This window comes from Pecten maximus, chromosome 15 (genome assembly GCF_902652985.1).
Source record: "Pecten maximus chromosome 15, xPecMax1.1, whole genome shotgun sequence".
In the NCBI taxonomy this organism is placed as follows: Eukaryota; Metazoa; Mollusca; class Bivalvia; order Pectinida; family Pectinidae; genus Pecten; species Pecten maximus.
In genome coordinates, this window is record NC_047029.1 from 32,414,211 (window position 1) to 32,438,520 (window position 24,310).

The 24,310-nt window shown below is 36.0% G+C and overlaps 1 protein-coding gene across 6 annotated transcripts in view; it reads right to left on the reverse strand.

The window, feature by feature from the left end:
- Positions 1–24,310, reverse strand: part of LOC117344145 (tyrosine-protein phosphatase non-receptor type 4-like) — a 67,376-nt gene that overhangs the window by 12,327 nt on the left and 30,739 nt on the right. Inside the window, exons 1-4 of one of the 6 annotated variants that reach the window (XM_033906798.1) lie at positions 21,808–21,849; positions 4,759–4,848; positions 4,276–4,419; positions 3,691–3,760 (exon numbers count right to left, since the gene is read on the reverse strand). In XM_033906798.1, coding sequence (XP_033762689.1) covers positions 3,691–3,760; positions 4,276–4,419; positions 4,759–4,848; positions 21,808–21,834 — 331 coding nt within the window. In that variant the 5' untranslated portion in view covers positions 21,835–21,849. Of the gene's footprint in view, positions 1–3,690; positions 3,761–4,275; positions 4,420–4,758; positions 4,849–8,934; positions 9,836–15,073; positions 15,143–17,872; positions 19,297–21,807; positions 21,850–24,310 lie in introns of those variants that run through there. The other 5 variants (XM_033906795.1, XM_033906794.1, XM_033906799.1 and 2 more) reach the window with 5 other exon arrangements.

Here is a 24,310-nt window from a genome sequence, read left to right on the forward strand (position 1 = left end):
TTCTTTTGTCATGTGACAGTGATTTAAAGATTATACATGTAAAAGGGACCAAAAATGGTTGTGATAGCTGACAGTGGTTCCACTGAGAGGTTTTACAACGGGCAGTCTGATTGGTTGACTGCTGTACTACTATTATTGTTGATCAAACAAAATGTTTGTATCAAAACAGCTCTAATCGTTGATCAATCAAAATGTTTGTATCAAAACAGTTCTACGATAGATAGCCTACTTCCGTTCCACAGTTGACCATCATCCGATCTGTCATTGTTACCCTTGTTGATATAGTATAAGTAGGGGATATTATTTTTTCTACAAATACTAATCAGATACAGATGCCATCCAACTCCAATATCACACATGAAATGATCTGGGATGGAAGCTACAATATCTGTACTGCAGTATTTGAATACTGGGCGACACGGAGGAAAGTGATGCTGTTTACATCATTGTATAAAACAGGTACATGATTTGGAGGTAGGAACAGAGTGGCTTAGGACCACAAGTTAGTAGTCATAAAGGCTCTCATATATACAATGAACAGCGATATCCTTTATATAATATCTAATGAAGGTGAATTAATACAAGCACCTGTTCTAATTATTTTTAATCCTGTATTTAAATTGATATGTTGAATGTATCACTGATATATGTATAATGGTATCTAAAATTGTCGTACAATACATACCATGTGAAGCTTTACCCTACAGACAAATAAATCCTGTCTTAACGTAAAAACTTAATTTCTATTGTAAATATCACGAAATCTAAACCAAAGATGAAATTATACCAAAGACGATACTGTATACACAAAATGATTTTCCTTGGGTATAATTTGAGCATTATATACGCAAATGGATAATGATGCACTTCACCATGCAATGACGTACTTACAAAAGCTAGCTAATTTACGTAACATGATGTGAAATCTGAGCAGGAATTAAAGTCTTCAGCCATGTATTTATCCAGTTTACAGACTGATTGAGACTTGGATAAAATTTCTGATCAACAAGAATGACTAACACATCCTTAGGATGTCCTGCTACTGGGCAAGCTTTCCTGTATACAAATGTGCTAAGTAATTTCTATATTATGACAATCATAATTTAGTTTAATTACTATAATTTTAATTAAACTAAAATCATTAGTTTGGAAATTCTTTAACTTCACAATTTTTTTTAACATATGTTAAACTTATTTTAAAGTTGACTTTTTTTTTTTCAAATATCACAGCATACAGGTATTACTTGGTATTTACAGCAGTTTCTATGACAGTTAAATTTATGGTAATATAAAATGACACGCTGACATTACGAATGACAAAACATAGCGATCATTCACTTTATATAGCATAAAGCCATAAAAACTGCATACATATTCTTTCTAAATGTTTTTATATTATCTGATTCTATGTTCCAGAAAATTAATTGGATCCAATTTCAATGTTGAGTCACACTCCGAGAATCTTGTGATGAGCAATGTCTAGGTTTATTTATTGTCTGACCTTCATGTTCAGTCAAGAATGAACAGAAAAACCTACAGTAACATATCATTTCCTGAAAAAGTTCTACTCATTTCATTACTAAGCACATTTTGAGGCTTAATTTACAATTTCCATCATCATTTGTTTGGAAATATATAATAAAAGGTATACATTTTTCAAAGGAACATTACAAAACTATTCAAAGTTCACAAGAAAAGATTTTCTTTTGATATCTATAAAAGTGAATTGTAACATTTGTAATTTAGCCATACATCACTAAAGCCAGAGTAAATTTGGGTCATAATTTCGATAAATGTACTGAATTCTTTTGACTGGAAATTCCTTTCAGTTCAGTGCTGTACAAAACACATTGATCTGTAGTGAAGTTATCACATCAGGTCACTGAGTGCACTACCGATTAGTCGTAGGCCACTATCAAAATCATGGGATTACGCACGCGACTACCTCAGTGACAAACTTGAAAAACTGATCAACGCTCCAACGCCTTCCCATAATTCCTCAGATTATGAAATGTAATTAACTGTTGAGAACAGGCATGCTCCATACAAACCTACACAGGTAAATGGTGTTGATTATTTTAAAAAGAGTACTTGGTACACAAGTCACTGTTTAGGGACTGCTATTTCTCATGTTTAGAATGGCCAGAATACGTAATCAGTAAAAACCAAAAGTTATACATTTTTCCACAACCTTATTTATCTCTGTACTGACGCCACCACCCCCTCCCAAGCCTCATGTCCCTCCCATCCCTCCAATGAAGCCCCAGGTCCCTCCCATCCCTCTAATGAAGCCCCATGCCCCCCTCCCATCCCTCTAATGAAGCCCCATATCCCTCCCATCCCTCCAATGAAGCCCCAAGTCCCTTCTTATCCCTTCAACCCAGCTCCAAGCCCCTCCCTTTCTCCCCATCCCACCAAAAGAGCTCCTTCCAATCCCAATCCCCCAATAACAACCCTCTTGACTCATCCTTAATCTATTCCCTAACATTCTGGGTCTCCCTCCAACCTATCTTCTCCTACTTTAATTCCTATGATATTTCTACTCCATAAAAACCTCTCCTGCCCCTTCAATCTGTTTTAATATTTTTCACCTATTGTTATTTACACCTACCTGCCCCTGGCCCCGTGTCTCCAGATTACAGACAGCAGGTTAACACCTATAATTCTCTTACAACTTAAACCAGAATCAGAATATACTGTATGTAAATCCAAATGTTTCCTAAATTACCTCTCTTTATGATTTACATATATAACACTATTTCCTTTGATGTTAAATTGACAGAGGAGATACATTCCTAAAAATAACCACCGGAATAACAAACAGAGTACATGATATACTACGTCTGGAAACCATCAAAGCAATCTTAAAATACCATAATCATATGATCTATGGTACCGGAGGTATTAAAAAGAAAACAAAAATGCAAATTTTCTTAATAGAAAGTTATGTATCCATGTTGTCCTAAATGTAAATATATATATTTTTTTCTAATTTACTATCAACTTATATTAATTACTCTTGTTAACTGGCCCAGATATGCAAAGAGTCTAACTTTGGGAGGAAACTGGAACACCTGGATAAAACCCAGAGAGTCTAACTGTGGGAGGGAACTGGAACACCTGGATAAAACCCAGAGAGTGTTACTATGGGAGGAAACTGGAACACCTGGATAAAATGCATATGGTCAGGCAGGTGACCCCATACCCTTTTACATCCGATCAAGGAATGAAGCCATTAGGTTGCCTTGAAAGTCAAGTGCATTACCAAAGCGCTACCCAACCACAAATATGCAGTTTAAGAACTACAAGAAATATGACATAATATCGCCCCAACAAACACTTAAGCGTAAGCTTGTCTGTATCTATCGGAATACACAGATGTATGGCGTCCACAAACCTACGTGTGGCGGAGTAAGCTTGTCATACTCTAAAGTAACACAGAACATTGCAGCTGTACTAGAATGACAGCCAGCCATTTAGTGCAAAATCAGGCAAATACAAATATGTCCTTTTGATCAAATCTGCCAATATTCAAATGTGAATTTAATTTCCCTCTTCATCTGTAAATAAATCCTTTTAAAGAATTTCATTTTCAGCGGGGCAGTAGTATTTGAAATGTTTGGAGGTATTCAAGCTTGAGTACTGAAGAAATGTTTGCCACATTGAAGGTTTAGAGATCTACCAACTTACCATTGGGCCGCACAATTAACACTAGTTCGCCTGAATGTGTTTCTCTTGATGCCCGAATAAACATGACCACCTGCAATATAACAGTAGAATGCATTTACTTCCAAATACTCATAAATCTTATTACATCAGATAACAATGCCTCTTGGGGCGCAATTATATTCATTTGTGCAGTTTTATCACAACAGGTAAACTATAATTTGTCTGGGACGTTGAATGAGTTTCATATAATTGAAAGATTGGATATGTGGCAATGTACTATCACATTTTTTTTATTTGCTTTCGAAGTTCTTCACATTTTAAAGACTTTAAATATATTTAATTGCCATGAATGCAGCAACAAGAACATGCAAACTAGCTATAATCCAATTTCTATCTGTTCAGAAAATCTTTATTAACAAACCATTTATAATAATTTCTTTAAGAGATCCTTCAAATACACAGATCTTGCGAATGCAGAAATCAATTTTTTCATGCAGGCTTTCCAACAAAGGTACGTTCACAAGTTCTGAGCTGAACAGGATCAGTATAGAGATCAGACTTATCAAATTCTCTTTAGACAGGGTTCACTTTATCCTATACACATACCTGTTCGTGCGTATGTTGTGAAACATCCCGTCCATTGATCACAAGAACCTGGTCACCTTCGTTGAGCCGAGGTATGGCCAGGTCAGCTGGCGTGCTGGGAGCGACCCGAGATACAATGATGGGCATGCCCTGGTCTGCCCCTCCCTGGAAGTCAAAGGTCAAAGTTCAATCAGAGTTAAATTATCATCCAAACATTAATTAATGAATTTTACATATTATCTACAATATTAAGAAATGAATGTTTACGTTGAATTAGCAACACCATACAGAAACTCTCCAATTAAATTTGGATGGGCATACAAAAATAACTAAAAGCCTTTCTATACCTCATTTAATATGTGACCTTCCAAAGACTATTTTGATATTAGAATTTTGATAATGATAAATTTCCTATGAAGGATTTAAAATTCCACTTTAATTTCAGTTGATAATAAATCATTCATATCATTTTTCCGTTGACCTTGTTGTCATTGCTATACTGACCTTGACATTGAACCCGAACCGCCCCTGTTCATCTGGGATCATCCGGATGGTAACCAGACCATGTCCTTCAGGGTAACCATTCCCGTTAGGCTGAAAGTAAAGAATCAAAATCAAACTTTAGTTAACTTACAGTAATTATCAAATCACTAAAACTATATTGGCCAGGTGAATTTGCACAAATATCAACTTGTATTAATCTCTCAAAATATTGGCCAGGGTGGATTCACACGGGAGGGGTCTTAAATACTTGGGGGGAAAACCCGAATACCAAGAGGAAACCCATGTGGTCAGAAAGGGAATGTATATCAAAACACCTACAAAGAAAATTATGTCAAACCTTCTAAGTGTACACAAAATTATTACATAATATACTACCTGGTATATTTTATGAAGTTAGATTTTACATTCAGACCATGAGCTATGACCCCTGATATTTTTTTCTTTTTAAACTTTTGCCATTTTTTAGTTCTCAATTCATAATAGGAGAGAGAATGTGTATTTGGGCCTGGAAATATATATATAAACCCTGAAATATATATATAAACCCTGAAATATATATATAAACCCTGAAATATATACACACATACAGATGTCCAGTGAACTAATGAACGGATTACAACATAACATTATCCACTATTACTCATTGGAGTCTTACCTCAACTAATATAATCCTATACACACAGGTTAATCAAAAGGTGACAAGGCTGAATATATCTATATATATATATACACACACAGATGTCCATTAATATTTCAATATGTACAATATAATCCTATATACACAGGTCAATCAAAAGGTGACAAGGCTGAATATGACTTATATATACACACACAAAGATGTCCATTAATATTTCAGTATGAACATTATAATCCTGATTTAATACAGATGTCAAAATGTTTTAATTAACATATAACAATGTACATAGTCAATCCTGTCTGAACCAAGCATATGGAGTCGGTTTACACAAAATATATATCATTATTTATTTATCGATAACACCTTCTCCTGTAATAAACCTACCAATGTCAAAAATCCTAAAAAAAATCCTATATCATTGTCCTGCAACAAACCCACCATTACACTGAGTCAAAGTAGATGTTGGCCCTATGAGCTTATTGCAGGGTAAATATGGTATGTACGCTACCTTTGGTAAATTACTCGGTCCTACATAACAATCAATCCAATGTAGGCTAGTTTACAAAATTATTTTTTCCTGTAGTTTATGTGTGTGGTAGACTCAAACCCATTTACAAGTGTCCCATGAATATTCATGACATACATCATTATGGTGTAAATCTGTCACTAGTTTATGTTAATTTCCGTAATTGTGTTGTGTCAAATTACACGGACGTCTCAAACTCCTTCTCATCACATCATACCAGAGTTTCTTTGAAAATTGTTGTCACACTTTCGAGAAAATTACACCGACCCAACACAAGGATATAAGATATATGTCTACGTACAGCCTAACAATAACACGTTACATTCCACAGAGTTTGTAGTGGGTGTTGGATCTCGGAACCACACACATCACATTCCGATGGTGAATATTCTATATTTGACTATTTATGTAACCCAGACAGTCAAGTCATTACCATATAAACCTATGTAGATGTAGTAGAACACCTTATTTCTGAACGCATCATGTCCCAACAAAACTACATAATATGCGTTCCTATTGCGTCCAAACATCTCAGCTTATCTAAGAAATTGTATGTCCATGGGAGGTTAGGATACATAATGCAAAATTCTGCTATATTTCATATTACACGCAAATTTTCATATATATCAAACTGCACACATACGTATTACATGTATCATAAATAACACACAAATACACACAGAACAAGCTTACCATACACATGTACAGTACATACACAACACACAAATACACACAGAACAAGCATACCATACACATGTACAGTACATACACAACACACAAATACACACAGAACAAGCATACCATACACATGTACAGTACATACACAACACACAACACACAAATACACACAGAACAAGCATACCACACACATGTACAGTACATACACAACACAACAAACAAATACACACAGAACAAGCATACCATACACATGTACAGTACATACACAACACACAAATACACACAGAACAAGCATACCACACACATGTACAGTACATACAGAACACACAAATACACACAGAACAAGCATACCATACACATGTACAGTACATACACAACACACAAATACACACAGAACAAGCATACCATACACATGTACAGTACATACACAACACACGAATACACACAGAACAAGCATACCATACACATGTACAGTATATACAGAACACAACACACAAATACACACAGAACAAGCATACCATACACATGTACAGTATATACAGAACACACAAATACACACAGAACAAGCATACCATACACATGTACAGTACATACACAACACACAAATACACACAGAACAAGCATACCATACACATGTACAGTACATACAGAACAAACATCACAAATACACACAGAACAAGCATACCATAAACATTACAGTACTACAGTACACAATACACAGACAAGCATCCATACACAAATACACACAGAACAAGCATACCATACACATGTACAGTACATACAGAACACACAAATACACACAGAACAAGCATACCATACACATGTACAGTATATACAGAACACAACACACAAATACACACAGAACAAGCATACCATACACATGTACAGTATATACAGAACACACAAATACACACAGAACAAGCATACCATACACATGTACAGTACATACACAACACACAAATACACACAGAACAAGCATACCATACACATGTACAGTACATACAGAACACAACACACAAATACACACAGAACAAGCATACCACACACATGTACAGTACATACACAACACAACACACAAATACACACAGAACAAGCATACCATACACATGTACAGTACATACACAACACAACACACAGATACACACAGAACAAGCATACCTTACACATGTACAGTACATACAGAACACACAACACGTAAACACACAAAACACTTCTTTACAAAAATTGTTCTGCCTTATATGCATTAACACTAATACACATGTCCCTATGTAACAAGTGTAGTGTTTTACACATACACAAGTCAGCTAGGCCTCTCCCCTCATAACAATATGGATGTCCAGTGTATCAGCTGTACAATGACGCAGGATAGCCAGGTGTTCTCAGTAACAATTATCCTCAACACCTACATCTTCCTGTACCCCCCTCCTGTCTCACCAGACAACAGATTGGAGACAGCTGATATCTAAGTCTGGTATATACTGTATTGTAAACATGGACATTCAGATACAACGTAGTGTAGGAGAGTCACGTAAGATATTATATACTGTATTGTAAACATGGACATTCTGATACAACGTAGTGTAGGAGAGTCACGTAAGATATTATATACTGTATTGTAAACATGGACATTCTGATACAACGTAGTGTAGGAGAGTCACGTAAGATATTATATACTGTATTGTAAACATGGACATTCTGATACAACGTAGTGTAGGAGAGTCACGTAAGATATTATATACTGTATTGTAAACATGAACATTCAGATACAAAGTAGTGTAGGAGAGTCACGTAAGATATTATATATTGTATTGTAAACATGGACATTCAGATACAAAGTCACGTAAGATATTATATATTGTATTGTAAACATGGACATTCAGATACAAAGTCATGTAAGATATTAGTACCTTTCAATGTAAGTTCAGTTTAGATACATAGGAGTCATTATTGAATTAATCTGCGTGATCAGACAGCTGTTTTGTCCTAGGACTTGTCAGTGATGTTAAGTTACTCAAAATAAGCCAATGGAAATGTCAAAAGCATGATGAGGAGGTTCAGTTAATAAGCAAGACAATTAAACAAATTTCATAGTTTTGTCAATTTAATTGGCTTTCAAAAGAACATCAAGCACATGTGTACAAAATACTCTCTAAATATTTGTTCCCTCCCCCCCTACCCCCCCATCCCCATTTTCATTAAATTTCCTCCATGATTTCATTTCATTAAAAGTTAGAACAGGTTAGTTATTGACTTACAGAAGATTTAATGAAGTTAAATGAATAACAAGATTCATCCAACAATAACAACATTTATCTGAAATTTCAATAAGAATTACCTGAGGGATAGGATCAACACTCCAGTGACATTCGTAAAGATATGTTCTTTTAACAGACTTCCCAATTGTTGACACTGCCAAGGTCATGGTGTCAGAACTCAAAATTAAACATTGGGATCACAAGCTTTATAGATTATCTCATAAAAAGCTCCGCCCAGTATCAAACCATTTCATTATCACCATCTTGTAAAATTTCCGCATTATCCCTTTACAAGGTATGAAGTTACTGCTTGCTCCGACCTTTGATTCAGCTGTCAACAAAGTACATCACCAGTACAAAGTTTTGATTCTCAGCCTAATTTGTGGTTCAGTCTTGATTAGTTAATTAGCACACCCATTATTCCTGGAAATCCACCCCAAGAAATATTCCATTGAAAAGTCATCATCACTTTTCTCACTAGCAAAGGAAGACTGCACGATGCAGGTTACAGTTGGAGACTTTTAGAACTCGATTGAAAACTTCCCATCCTTGTAATTGGCCGATATGACGACATTCAGAAATCAATGCTGATTTAATTTCACTAGGCATGAAATTTCACTCATGCGTTCTTCACCGGGCCGATAAATGTTTAATTCTCTGTGTGGAAAACAATCCCTGGTTTATACGTCAGAATGTTAGATATAGTTACTCGCCTCTGATGTGTCGAGTAATGAACATCTCTATCGATGTTTTTTTTCCCCTCGCAGACTGTCCATTACATCACACGTAAAGCTCCTTAGTGACACCTAATGTGTCGATATCAGACAAATCTATGAAATAAACTGCGTAAATGAATTTCCTAAGCACACCAAAACAAATCGTCATAATCCAATTACTTGTATCAATAATATTTTGCATATAAATGCCTAGAAAAAAAGGACACTTTTTTCATCAGATAACATTTTGGTGTATATGTCCTTGCTGGAAGAAGTATGTACAGCCAGGAAGGAAATATCAGTCTACATAAAGTGTACTATGGAAGGAAATGTGTGGGCAGACTCCACAACACAACTTCACCACTCAGATGTTGTCATTACGAGTTGACCTCCAGTCCCAGGGTTAAACGTACTCCTAAATCATACACAGGTCTCTGTACATTGTGTATAATATACTGTACCTGTGTGAGGATATTATTGGTATACACAATCAATTCCTAGTCTGTAAGATCTTTTACTGAAGACCATTATCAATATCACAAACATCCATCAACCAACAAATAAGATTTCTGCAGAAAATCTATAAAAATGCCTAATGTATGTGTTAAAGACCTTTTCCAATATTTATCACTTCCACACTAAGGATTGAAAAACTGAATATCTTATTGCTGATCTCTATATATAGATCTCTGAATGCCTGAAATATCTATAAGATCTGTCCTATGACAGAATATCTTCAGGAGGTCGAAGTTCAAAACCTAGCTGACAAAATGAAGCCCAGTTCTAATACAAAATCACAAACATCTGAATATCTGCACCAATTCCGAGGATCTGTCCTGAAGATGTTGTCATACCAAACTCAGTTGTAAATAAACTACACATTGCCACTTATTGAACAGTTTGGGGTTGCCCGTCAATGTCTGCGTCTACCTCCTATAAACGCCTCCACACAGAAAATCTGTTCATGTAAACATCCCATTGCTGAGATGTCAATACAACACCCACACACATTTTTCTTGGAAATGTTTTTCGCTTTATCTTCGCTCCCCAACAGACAGCATGGTAATCTGAGGTTGTTGTAAATGATCTTCACTACGGTACACACAGACTAGTCAGCCATTATTATTATTATACATCCTTTATGGGGGAGGGGGGATTAGGACAGAGGATTGGCAAAGGCATGAGGATAAATATATCAACTGTGCAGAGAGGTATACAGGAATGGGGAAAGGGAGAAAAAAAGGGACAGGAATGGGGAAAGGGAGAAAAAAAGAGACAGGAATGGGGAAAGGGAGATAAAAAGGGGACAGGAATGGGGAAAGGGAGAAAAAAAGGGACAGGAATGGGGAAAGGGAGAAAAAAGGGACAGGAATGGGGAAAGGAGAAAAAAAGGGACAGGAATGGGGAAAGGGAGAAAAAAAAGGGACAGGAATGGGGAAAGGGAGAAAAAAAGGGACAGGAATGGGGAAAGGGAGAAAAAAAGGGACAGGAATGGGGATAGGGAGAAAAAAAGGGACAGGGATGGGGAAAGGGAGAAAAAAGGGACAGGAATGGGGAAAGGGAAAAAAAAAGGGACAAGAATGGGGATAGGGAGAAAAAAAGGGGACAGGGATGGGGAAAGGGAGAAAAAAGGGACAGGAATGGGGAAAGATAAAGGGACAGGAATGGGGAAAGATAAAGATGGAGAAAAGGGAGGATATGGATAGAAGGGAGGATATGGAGAGGAGGGAGAACATGGATAGAAGAGAGGATATGGAGAGGAGGGAGAACATGGATGGAAGGGAGAATATGGAGAGGAGGGAGGATATGGATAGAAGGGGGATATGGAGAGGGGGAGGATATGGAGAGGAGGGAGAACATGGATGGAAGGGAGAATATGGAGAGGGGGAGGATATGGAGAGGAGTGAGGATATGGAGAGAGTGAGGATATGGAGAGGAGGGAGGATATGGAGAGAGTGAGGATATGGAGAGGAGGGAGAACATGGATAGAAGAGAGGATATGGAGAGGAGTGAGGATATGGAGAGGAGGGAGAACATGGATGGAAGGGAGAATATGGAGAGGGGGAGGATATGGAGAGGAGGGAGGATATGGAGAGGAGGGAGAACATGGATAGAAAGGAGGATATGGAGAGAGTGAGGATATGGATAGAAGGGGGATATGGAGAGGGGGAGGATATGGAAAGGAGGGAGAATATGGAGAGTAGGGAGGATATGGAGAGAGGGAGGATATGGATAGAAGGGAGAATATGGAGAGTAGGGAGGATATGGATAGAAGGGAGAACATGGAGAGGGGGAGGAGATGGAGAGGGGGAGGATATGGAAAGGAGGGAGGATATGGAGAGAAGATAGGGGGAGAAGGGAGGATATGGAGAGAACATCTGCACACTCCTAACAGACCTATTGATATCAAGTAATTAATTTCAGTTCCTGATAATTGACTTTACCCCTTTACCTATTCAAGTATGACTGCCTTAACAGTAATAACCATCTTGGCTAAGTAATCAATAAAATCCTATTAGTAAGGATCCCAAAATAAATGATGAAACACAGGAAATTGAAGTCTTAAAGATTAACTTTGGACAGGTACATAGGAAACGAGCTGTTACTGATTACAGGTAAGCTGTACAGGTATTAAGTCAGACCTTGGTTTAATGTTGCAGTAAAAATTGTATATCAGCAATGTTTGTATCGGCTACCTTGTAGAATAGTCTCCATCTAGGGAATCCCCAACCTTGTAGAATATTCTCTATCTAGGGAATCCCCAACCTTGTAGAATAGTCTCCATCTAGGGAATCCCCAACCTTGTAGAATAGTCTCCATCTAGGGAATCCCCAACCTTGTAGAATAGTCTCCATCTAGGGAATCCCCAACCTTGTAGAATATTCTCTATCTAGGGAATCCCCAACCTTGTAGAATATTCTCTATCTAGGGAATCTCCAACCTTGTAGAATATTCTCTATCTAGGAAATCCCCAACCTTGTAGAATATTCTCTATCTAGGGAATCTCCAACCTTGTAGAATATTCTCTATCTAGGGAATCCCCCAACCTTGTAGAATAGTCTACATCCAGGGAATCCCCAACCTTGTAGAATAGTCTACATCCAGGGAATCCCCAACCTTGAAGAATATTCTCTGATATTCTCCTTCTAGGGAATCCCCAACCTTGTAGAATATTCTCTATCTAGGGAATCTCCAACCTTGTAGAATATTCTCTATCTAGGAAATCCCCAACCTTGTAGAATATTCTCTATCTAGGGAATCCCCAACCTTGTAGAATATTCTCTATCTAGGGAATCCCCAACCTTGTAGAATATTCTCTATCTAGAAAATCCCCAAACTTGTAGAATATTCTCCATCTAGTAAATCCCCAACCTTGTAGAATAGTCTACATCTAGGGAATCCCCAACCTTGTAGAATAGTCTACATCCAGGGAATCCCCAACCTTGTAGAATATTCTCTATCTAGGGAATCCCCAACCTTGTAGAATATTCTCTATCTAGGGAATCCCCAACCTTGTAGAATATTCTCTATCTAGGGAATCCCCAACCTTGTAGAATAGTCTACATCTAGGGAATCCCCAACCTTGTAGAATAGTCTACATCCAGGGAATCTCCAACCTTGTAGAATATTCTCTATCTAGGGAATCCCCAACCTTGTAGAATATTCTCTCTCTAGGGAATCCCCAGCCTGTAGAATATTCTCTATCTAGGGAATCCCCAACCTTGTAAAAGATTCTCTCAATTTTTAACAACAGCAACCCTTTTCATTTTAATTCCATATGTATCAGCCCTTGGCATTATCTGCTAGCTGTGTTCCACTGTCTTTGTAAACTGTCAAGTGTGATGGTATACTACATACAATGTATAATGGTATATTATCTACATGGTATATTACATACAATGTATAATGGTATATTCTCTATGTGGTATATTACATACAATGTATAATGGTATATTCTCTACATGGTATATTACATACAATGTATAATGGTATATTCTCTATGTGGTATATTACATACAATGTATAATGGTATATTATCTATATGGTATACTACATACAATGTATAATGGTATAATCCCTTTATATTAATCCAGGTGTAAATGAGAACATTACACCACTATATATATATACCCAAACCTTAAAACCCCTCCACAGTTCTATCTCCTGTGACACTGACCATACTACGTTTCTCCCTTTATACTATCTTACTTTCTAACAAACTTGAACATCCTATTTACACAATTTAAATCTTATTCTACCCATTTTGTTTTATTCCTTATAAAATATCTCCATTCATATGATCTTATTTATGGTATATACATAGAATGGAACAATGTAACCCTAAATTATTCAGCGACACAGCCCTTGCCTACAACTTACTTAATATTCAAATTAACTGTGAAGCAAATCCTGAGCAATTTCCATATCAGTGACTAGGTAATAAAGTTCCCAACACTTACTGCTATATTCCAAGGCAAATGGCTAATTAATTCAACTTACATTTGAAATAGAGACGTGCTTGTCATACAGAGAACACTATCATAACCATCAGAGGTACATTTAATTATATGGTAGAAATTATCTCTCATAATGAAATGTAACTTTATAGAAATGGGAAAAAAAAGTAACTCAAATACACTTTTATATATAGACATATAAATGCATTTGAAGGCATGCATGAAACGGAGACGGAGCTCTAGAATTCACCCATTTTTTCTGTTTTATTTCCTTTTCGGGACTAAAATTTTGTTGGTTTCCTTTTCAAGACTAAACTTGTGATTATTTCCAGACTAATATTTTTCCATTTCAGGACTAAAATTTTACTTAAAGACTTCAAGCTGACAGCTTAACATTTTTACAGCTTTCATTTTTGGTTTGTAAAATATTAAAATTTCACAAGGATGTTAAGCCTCTACTTGAGTTTTTAGTTTGCTGTTATATTGCTCTTTGTCAGAGTCTCCCAAATGTTTGTGAGCACATACCTCATATTCATTATTATTATCTAAATCATAAAAGTATCTGTGTGGTGTGGGGTTCCATTCTGGGGCCTACAGAACAGCTGTTTTGTATCACATACAAGCATATGAATATGTAAGAATGGTACAGATGATATATAAATATTTAAAGGCCTATTCAAGTCTTAGTAATATAAAATATGTTGGATTTTGGATTCATTTTGCACAATTGGTCACTTATAATTAACCTTGACCTTTGACCCTCTACCATCTGATTGAAATAATATCAGACAAGCTAGACATTGTCTATCAGGTCGCGGTCTGAATGTGAAAATGTCCCTGCAGGCTGGGGCTGGGACTGACCCTGACCTTGACCTTTGACCTTCAACCCCCATAATGGAATGGATGATCCCCCGAAGTAAAAGATAAACATAACGCAAAAATGATTTAGAAACCATGGTCTCCAATAGATAGAGATGGATGAGAGACTAAATTTTAATATTTTCTACCAAAATATCGTGATGAAAATTCCTCAAAATTTTACCAACCTTAAGGATTGTGAAATTCAGCTCAACTAACAAAACCCAAATCCACTGCTTCATTGTAATCACATATTTTCGACCTGTTATAGGAGTCTGTCTGAATTTACTACTCCTGGTCCAGGTAATTTTCAGTGTGGTGTAGGACTATCATATCTAAATATACCACTCTGGGTCGGGTCGGGTCGGGTCGGGTCGGGTCGGGTCGACCTGGGTACACATAGAGATACAGCACACCAACAGTCTCCATATACGTGTCATCTTCCTGTTTGTTAGCTAGAGTTCAATGTCCAATGGCTATACCTCACTTACAAACATTTCCTGATAGCAATGTAAAGGTAGATAACTGGACATATACAGGTACATTATTGTCACAAAAGTAGATTATTAAGCAAATATATTTATACAGGTATAAAAGACAATTTCAAATCTTTTATATTGCCTAGCTTTAAGCCTTTCACTAGTTAGTTGGTTGTTACAGATTATACCCGTACTATCAGGTTTAGGTCGCTTGAAGACCAATAAATTCAAATTCAAAATTACTAATTAAATTCTTATAAGAAATTGTTTTGCTGTTGAAGAAAATATTTAAAAAAAAAAAAAATTCTAACTAAAAGTAAACCTTTTTTTTTATTATTTGGGCCAGAAACATTTTTTATTTTCTAAGTGAAATCATAATCCTTTCTCTCCTGTTGTGTACCTCCCTGGCCACAATAATTTCCTTCTTTTATGTGCCCCCTTTCTTCACTATACAGGTAAATGAATTCAGACACTTGTACTATTGTGTCATATCTTCCTCGATCCTCGTCTTGTATTTTACGAATGAATCATTCATTAAAAATGTTCATGTTTATCATCACCAAGGTACTGTGATCTTGCCTCTAATATATACCTGTTATCGTGCTCAGGTAAATCTCTTCAACCCAAAACGTGCCGGGCTAGAGGTCAATGATATCAAAACTAGAGAATGTGCAAGGTCAGGGATCATGGTTTAATAGAAAACTGGGAGTGCATACATAGAAAAACAAGAATTTCAAAACCAAATTTCAGTTTTTTCCTCCTATACATTATAAGCTTTGTATTTCTGAAGAAGTTTTTATTCATAATATAGAAAAAATTCAAAGACATCTTCGCTGAATCGGAGACTTTTAATTCATCTGCCTTTCATACCTGTCTTCTTTGTGTATTTTTGTGAATGCTTGACGGAGTAGATCGTACAGTCGGGGCCGACAGAAGGTATAGCTGTCACCAGTTCATGTTTAAAAATCTCTCTGAGTTTATATTAGGCTTCACATTGAAATGTCTAAAATATCATCACAAGATTTCCTAAATGACACTTACTATATGAGGACCACAAGAGTACAAATATATTGCATGAAATTTTAAGAAATATTTAACAATATGACCATTAAAATAATTGCATATTGAGAAACTGGGATTTAATTGAATAACTAGGTTAAATTTCTTAGTCGTGACAACTGAAGATATTTAAAGCCTAAACAACTTATGTACTGAAAATTAACTGAATTTAAGAGGAAGATAATTACAAATTAATATCAAACCATCTTCACTGTTCAGTGAACTCATCATCAAAGAAAAATTCACCTCAGCTAAAACATGTTTAATGTAATTTAAATTACAAACACATCCATGAAGAATGGGATGCAAATTAATTATAAATTGTAAGTCATATTCACAGAATTAATTAAGCATTTAGTATAAGTAATCATATTTAAATTCAATATATTGGAATGTCAAAGTCACGTCAATGTTAAATTCTACTCGCAGAACTCTTCAGGTAGGGAGTAGTTTTAATAACAATCTGATTTTAAAAAATTTTAATGTAAAATTGCAGCAATTAAATAAAAAAAATGTCAATAAGTTACATTGATTAAAGAAAACTTTTCTCATTCAGCAAATATTTCATTACAGACTTTACATACATATATTCTTGAATTAAACAGTGACAACTTTAAGTGACATGACAGTCCAAACTGATTTCCTCCTTAGAAATACTGCCCGATTTAATTGTTAGATATCCACTTTACACTGAAAAGTCCTGTAACCATGTATCTATATAAGTAGAAATATGATAATAATTTATCATTTTAGGTGATCCTTAATAATGAGCTGATTAAATTTCAAGGGAGACAACTTTGCCAAGAACACAAAGAAAAATTTACTAGAAAAGGTCAGAGGTCACTATATACCCATGGAGGTCAGGGTTCCTTGTATATTTTAGTACAAATAATTGGTTTAGACAATACACAGAAACAACACATAGAAAATTTCCCCATGAAATAAAACAGTCCTGGGCTGTTTAATTCTTATAAGAGGGTAGAGGTCAACATCAGTTCAGCACTCATTCCTTAGGTCATCAGTAATGTTTAGAGGTGGAAGGTTAAATGTGAACTTGTGGCGGGACCTGATAGGAGTGTGGCCTTATCAACATCTTGGAATGCAGAACCAATGTTTATCACAGAAGTAGCTAGCAGTTTTACACACTATCACACATCCCCCTCACAAACTGTCTCCAGTCTTGTGATTGGGAATATCCTAGACTCAGAGGCGATTAAACTGTACCCTATTGTCTACTAACCCAACCTTTTTCAATTTAATATGCCAAATTAGCCAACTGGCCATGAAAAGTGTTAAAAAGATTCCAAAATGACATAATGGAGACATTTTCTTTGATTTTTCCCCTTTGATTAGAACAGTCTTACAAATTACTTAGATATATTTCTAATTGATTATTAAGAACCCCCCCCCCCCCAAAAAAAAAAAATTATGTTGATTAGTGTAACTTACATTCTGGTTGACCTGGACTAAACCAAATGCCATTGATGATCCTATCCTACATTGCCGTACCACCAGGTGGGGTGACTGGTGTGGACCTGCATCTGCCCCAGACTCCCCGCCATCCTTGTTGGACTCTGAGCCCTGTACATTGACCACCATGTCAGGTCGGAGATTCTCCGAGGGATTCCGTGACTTTGTGTTAGTATCCAAGGAGTCATCTATTTGATTTGGGGTGACTGATAATCCACTAGACTTTGGTGATATACTACCCAGCTTAGCGACTTTTGATAGTCCGTGTAACTTATGATAAAGTTTTTCCGCGTCTGTAAAGTTGGTTGTTGATTTGTTAAAAAACGTACCCAGTCTGGCATGCGATTCACTCCCAGCACTTTTAGACCGCGAGGATCTCCCTAATTTGGGGTATCCTTTACGTCTTGGAGGTAATCCATGCCGGTGTCGGGCTCCCGATCTCTCTCCATTTTCACGTTCTACTTTCAATCTTTGTTGCAAGGGGTCATTATAGACCTGGTCAGTTTTATCCAACACTATGTCTTTGATACGGTCGGCCAAAGATCGGTGACCACCAGATTCAACATGTCCGTCAGGCAACCATACAGTATCAACAGGCTGCCTGTCTTCACCAAAGTTCATTCAATTCCTGAGGCGATAATTTCTGACAGGATTTTACAGAATTGGTGACAGGGGAGGTTTTAGCATGGCCTGAATGCAGTTCAGGTTCCTGAGAAGTTTTTGAATCTATTCCTGATTTTTTAGCTGAACCAGATGAAATGCTGTGTCTGCGGTGGAGTCGTTCACCAGAGGACTTAAGTTTACTCTTGTGACTAGGAATGGTAATATTTGTGGCCATACATACCATAGTAATATCCAATTCAGTGTTCCGACTACCAGCACCACCTATATACTGGTAGTAAAAATCGAAATCACTTTACCTTTAAATTTTTCTGACTATCCCTATCCACAGTGACATAATCTGCATTCAAACGTGGACATACTGTAACAAAACTATGCGTACGTGGGAATCCACACATCAGAGATGGAATTGGGAGGAGTTTGGTAACATCACAAAACACCACACAATACTAGAACATCCACAGCATAACATCCCCTTTTATACAAACCTTGAGGTTGTTTTTATCTGTCTATTAGAAAGGTGTATACAGCACCCGTCAGTGCTCCGACACAGGTAAGATATCAGATCAGGGAATTTTAATTTAGATGATCACTAGACTTCAAACCGTAATTGTGCCGTTTTTTGTTCGCCTATTTTATACCTGCATGCACACTTTGTGGGCGAGTGTGTGTAAGTTTACGATCACATTTAACATCCCTACACAGGAACTATCAGTGTCGAAATTACACACAGAAAAACAAACTGCTGATAATACTGTATTCCAACGTCCTTCTGATAGGTTAATTCCGATTTCTATAAATGGAAATAATTTTCTTTATAAAATTTCATTCCAAATATCTCCACACCAGAAAGTGAAATAAATTTTGTATCAACGATTGGTCACTTGAAACTCGATTTGAATCTACAACAGTGCGTCAGTATCTTTCAGTATTTCGGATAACACTTCACGAAATCCATTTTACCTGCACAGGTAAATAACTAATAAGTCGACACAGCAAAAACTTCTACCAAACTGAAAATTTATAATACTCCTTTGTGAAATATTTCAAGATTGTCAACACTAGGCTGTTTATGTAACAATGTCTGACCAATCAAACTAATCCTAACACGGTCCTTTGTCACAATAACCGTAATCTCATACAGATCAATATATAGAAATGTGCTAGTCCTGCACCATTATAAACATTCAGTCACTTTTTTTTCTCCCATTTTACTGTCGGCATCAGACACAGCATATATAGATGTAGACATTTTATATTTCTCAGTCAATGAATTTTGATGTCTGCTTCAGAAAAGAAATTGTTGATATTTCCCAATAAAATTCACGCGTAACTTTAACATCCTTTTAAGTATATTCTTTACGTAAATTCCTTTGATAAATAAATTGGAATGTCATCTCGTTCCTGCGAAGGAAATTATAACCGACAATCTATCCTGAAATCCACTTCCTTTCTGTTTCACAATGAAGTATAAAATTAGATATCTTTTAAATTCCATCCACTGATTACTGGCCGTGTTAGTTCTATGGTTTTATTTGTCGAGGCCTCCGTCCTGAGATTCACTGACTATCATCTGCTCAAAGTATGACGCAGCCATAACACAAGCTTAATGTCTAATAAAATTTTCCAATGCTCTGTCTGAATATCTGCTTGAATATTCTGTTCACTTAAACATCCTGGTATGACAAGTTGTCTTATGAATGCGGGAGCCGGCCTGCATAGCACTGTGACGCCTGCTCACATTTACATACAATTTCTAAATCTCCATTTTTTAAACTATTATATTCGTGGTAGCTCCTTCACAAACAGGTCCACTTCCATTATAAATCTTCCCTTTTCAAATTATGAAAACTGTCGCTGATAGTACACATACACAACTGGTTCGTCTTACATTACGTCCTTTATGAAATTGATATAAATTACTTTATGCTTATATTATAAATCGTCCCTTTTATATATAACTGTAGCCATTCATAACACAGGTACACCGGTCCTTCAACATACTGTATCTTCCTTTTTTAAGCCATTCTCGTCTTTCCACTATGACACTTATGTACAGTGGCATGCTTCATAAATTTCTCATTCAAATTCCACACGTAAGTCTACAACTCGGCATGTCACTTGAAATAATTCAACAGGATACCTTCTAATAAAGAGTGTGTTACGCAGAGAAATGTTAGCACACCTTCCTGGCTACCTCACCTGACCTGCTCTGACGACAGCCCTATGACTAGACCCTGGCTACCGTAACGTGTATTATTAAAGGGTTCGTCCTAGTCTATTTCACTAACCCCTAATAGGGGTCAAAGCAGGCTGAGCAGCACCCAGACAGGAATTGGAAAATATTTGTGGTATGTTAGCAGCTTGACATATGGTGACAGCCAGTGTTGTTTTTTTTATGTTGTGTTTCACCACCAGATTGTCAATGTTGACTTTCTGTATCAGGACATTGATATGGGTCCTGAGTAATGGAGTAAACTCCTTAAACATTCAATATTAAACCCAGATAAAAATCTTTCTAAATATCATATCATGTACCGGTAGACATTCATCAAATATCTTCCACTGATATATATACCGAAATTCAAAAAGAATTTTGTGAAATTTCAAAACAAGAGTTTACAAGACCGCTAAGGCCTGATACTACAAATACCTACAACTACTTCATTATGCCATTTGGTGTATGTATTTGACGGTCACGTTTTTCTCTGTTGACACACTAAACAAAGTGCTTCTTGTTTCCTCCTGGAGACGGCCAATAGCCAGACTTGTCCACTTAATAGTAATCTCCATTATACAAGTAAATATGCCACTAGCACTCGCACCCACTACCCAAAATATTTACAGAAAAATAGTTTTGAAATATTTACTTTACTCCCAATAAATGTTTACAAATGACCATATGGCTGGCATAAAACTTCCACAAGGGTAGTCACTTTTATTGACATTTCAGCATTTCTAAATTTTTGAAATTTAATCTCAGTAATCAAGTATTTAAAATTTGGGATACATCAATGTATATTCCGAAGGAAATTTAATTCCATTTCTATGTTAATATTGATCCCTTCTGCCCTGATGTTACTGAACAGATGTTATTCAAGATGTTTTGATAACTGATTCTTTTAAAGGTCTGGTTAAAGAAACAGCATGATGACTATATTAGTTAAGAAATTTAATTAATTAACGAAATGTTTTCCCCTCCTCCAAAATGTTTTAAAAAATTGATGCCGATTACAAATACTTGTCAGATGGGAACACGCAAGCCTATCTAACTGAATATAAACAATATTTACCTGAAAATCCCAGATGCAATGCAACATGCATAGTTTGCTTGTGACAAAATGTGATATAATTTTCTTCCTTGTTAAGTTCAACATTGGCAATACATTCAGCCTCCAACAAATTAGTTCCTTCCTCTGTCAATGATTTCTAAGCTACCGCTGATATTAATTATAATCATCATCAACTTAACTATGCATCTATACATTCAGGCCTAGCATTGTTTTTATAACTACTGAATATATTGAACACAGAATGTTATTATTGACCACCATTTGTAGATTGATACATGGAACTGCCCCTAGGGATCATAACTAATTGGGCCATGAGGAGGGCTAGGGATTGTAACTAACTGTAAACTTGTGTAATTATTGACTGATTTAGGTGACGGTCACACCTCAAGGTGATGAAGGGACACTGTCACACCAGGATTAACCAATAGATCCATTCCTGTGGTGACCCTTGAGGTCAGTGGCTGACCAGCAGCACTACACCACTTCACCAGCTGTCCAACTTCACCAGCTGTCCGCCTTTTGTTGAAGGAGATTGTGTGATGAGGCTTTGTTTAACTGACCACAGGCTTAACCGAAACATAAATGCATGCTATAAATAAATCTTGTAATGAACAGCAAACTTAAAGTTTGATTTATTTTACTTACTTTTTGTTGATCTATTTTGTTTCCTCAACATAAATCTTGTTATGAACCGCAAACTTGATGTTTTATTCTTTTAGCCTAGTTTTGACTGATTTTTTTTGTTTATTTCTTGGTGTTTGTTTTTAATTCATTTTTTTTTTCTTCTTCTTTACTTTTCCATAGTTACATATTTATCATTGTTTCCAAGCTGGTATCCAGTTTTTCCTTGATTTTTCAATTCTTACAGAAAAATGGCTGTTTTCAGAATCAATTCTTCATAACCAATTGTGCCTTGCAACATACAAATTTTCAGGTAACTTGACACCCAGAACCATAGTCATAATGGACCAATTACATGTAAATTCTTGCTAGTGAAGTTTTATTACAGGCAAGATCTAAATGCTTTCTACAAAGACATGGGACCAAAATCAATAACATTGGCGATGGTAACGGGGGTCATTAACTAGGAACGCATCCAGAAAACAAATTGCTCATTCTTTTAGAGAAACATTATCATAGCATATATTACCTTGGTAACCAGACTTCTGCTGACATAACTCCACGACTAGGGTACACTGGTTTTTTTTTTAAGCCTGACTGGCTAAATGAAAATCTGATATATTATTCCTGTCTTAAGTATTTAATGACAAAATTGGAATTTTAAACTAAAATTGAGATTAAAAAATATGACCGAAAGATTGGAAACATATAAGAAGACAGAAAATTTAAAATAATTTTCCAAAATTGCATTTGAAAATATGAAATAATGATTTATAAAGCTGATTAGTCTGAGCTCAGCTATTTGTGGACACTTTTCACCTGGCCAGGTGAGCCATCCTCGTTAGAATCTATGGTTAGTAACTCTAAACCATCACAGTCATCAATGTCGACTTTCACCAAAAAAAAAAAAAAAAAATGAATATCAAATCAGGTCTCCTAGCGAATCGAAGAATACATGTAATATACCTGTTAGACTGATTATGTAAACCAAGCAGTACGATTGATCTGATCTCAATATTTTACATAAGCACATCAACAGTATACAAAACACCAATTCAGTGTTTCAGACTTGGAATGAAGTGTATGGACTTAGATCAATAGCCAGCTTCTTATTAACTGACAAACCTATCCATCATGTCTGCAAAACATTTCTACCAATTTATTAGTACTGATAGATTTTATCATGTCACAGAGTTTCGTTTCTTTCCTGTAAAGTAGGTGTAACATCATTACCAACTGGGTAGACATTTTCCAAAGATTTCAAAGGTTTTTGAGGTTTAAAATATCAGAAACTTCCCTGTTCAGATTTCTATTTTTCAAAAATCACAAACTTCTTACTTAATTCTTCACTGTTTTTGGAAATCTTCATTCTCCTAAAAAAACTTTTTTTTTCTAATCTGCTACTACTCCATCTCAGTTTTTCATTTTTTTCTTTGTTATTCTTTCTCTAATAATATTCTTTCATTTGCAAGTATTCATAAAAAAGATTGACATAAAGAATTAAAATATTTTTTTCAGCATTTTATCCATCATTATAAAACTAACACTCCGAAACCTCCGTAAATATAGTCTGTTTGTTGTGATTATTGCCCTGAGAACAGCTAGTGTCACCTTGAGGCAGGGTCTCCTTGTAGTAGTTAGTGCCTACCTCACTAAACAAGATACAAGAGGTCTGTGGCATGCCATCCAGGACAATTAGGATAAAATATCCAAAACCATGATAGCACAGACCAGCCCATTCTTTAGCTTCCTAAGAAACATAAGCTGACATAGGTATAAGAAATCTACTAATTTCTCCGCCTTGTTTTACAAGTTTGTTCCTCTATATCTTATCTATACTGAGTACATTCCTTCTCCTTTCCTTGTTTATAAGTACTATGTG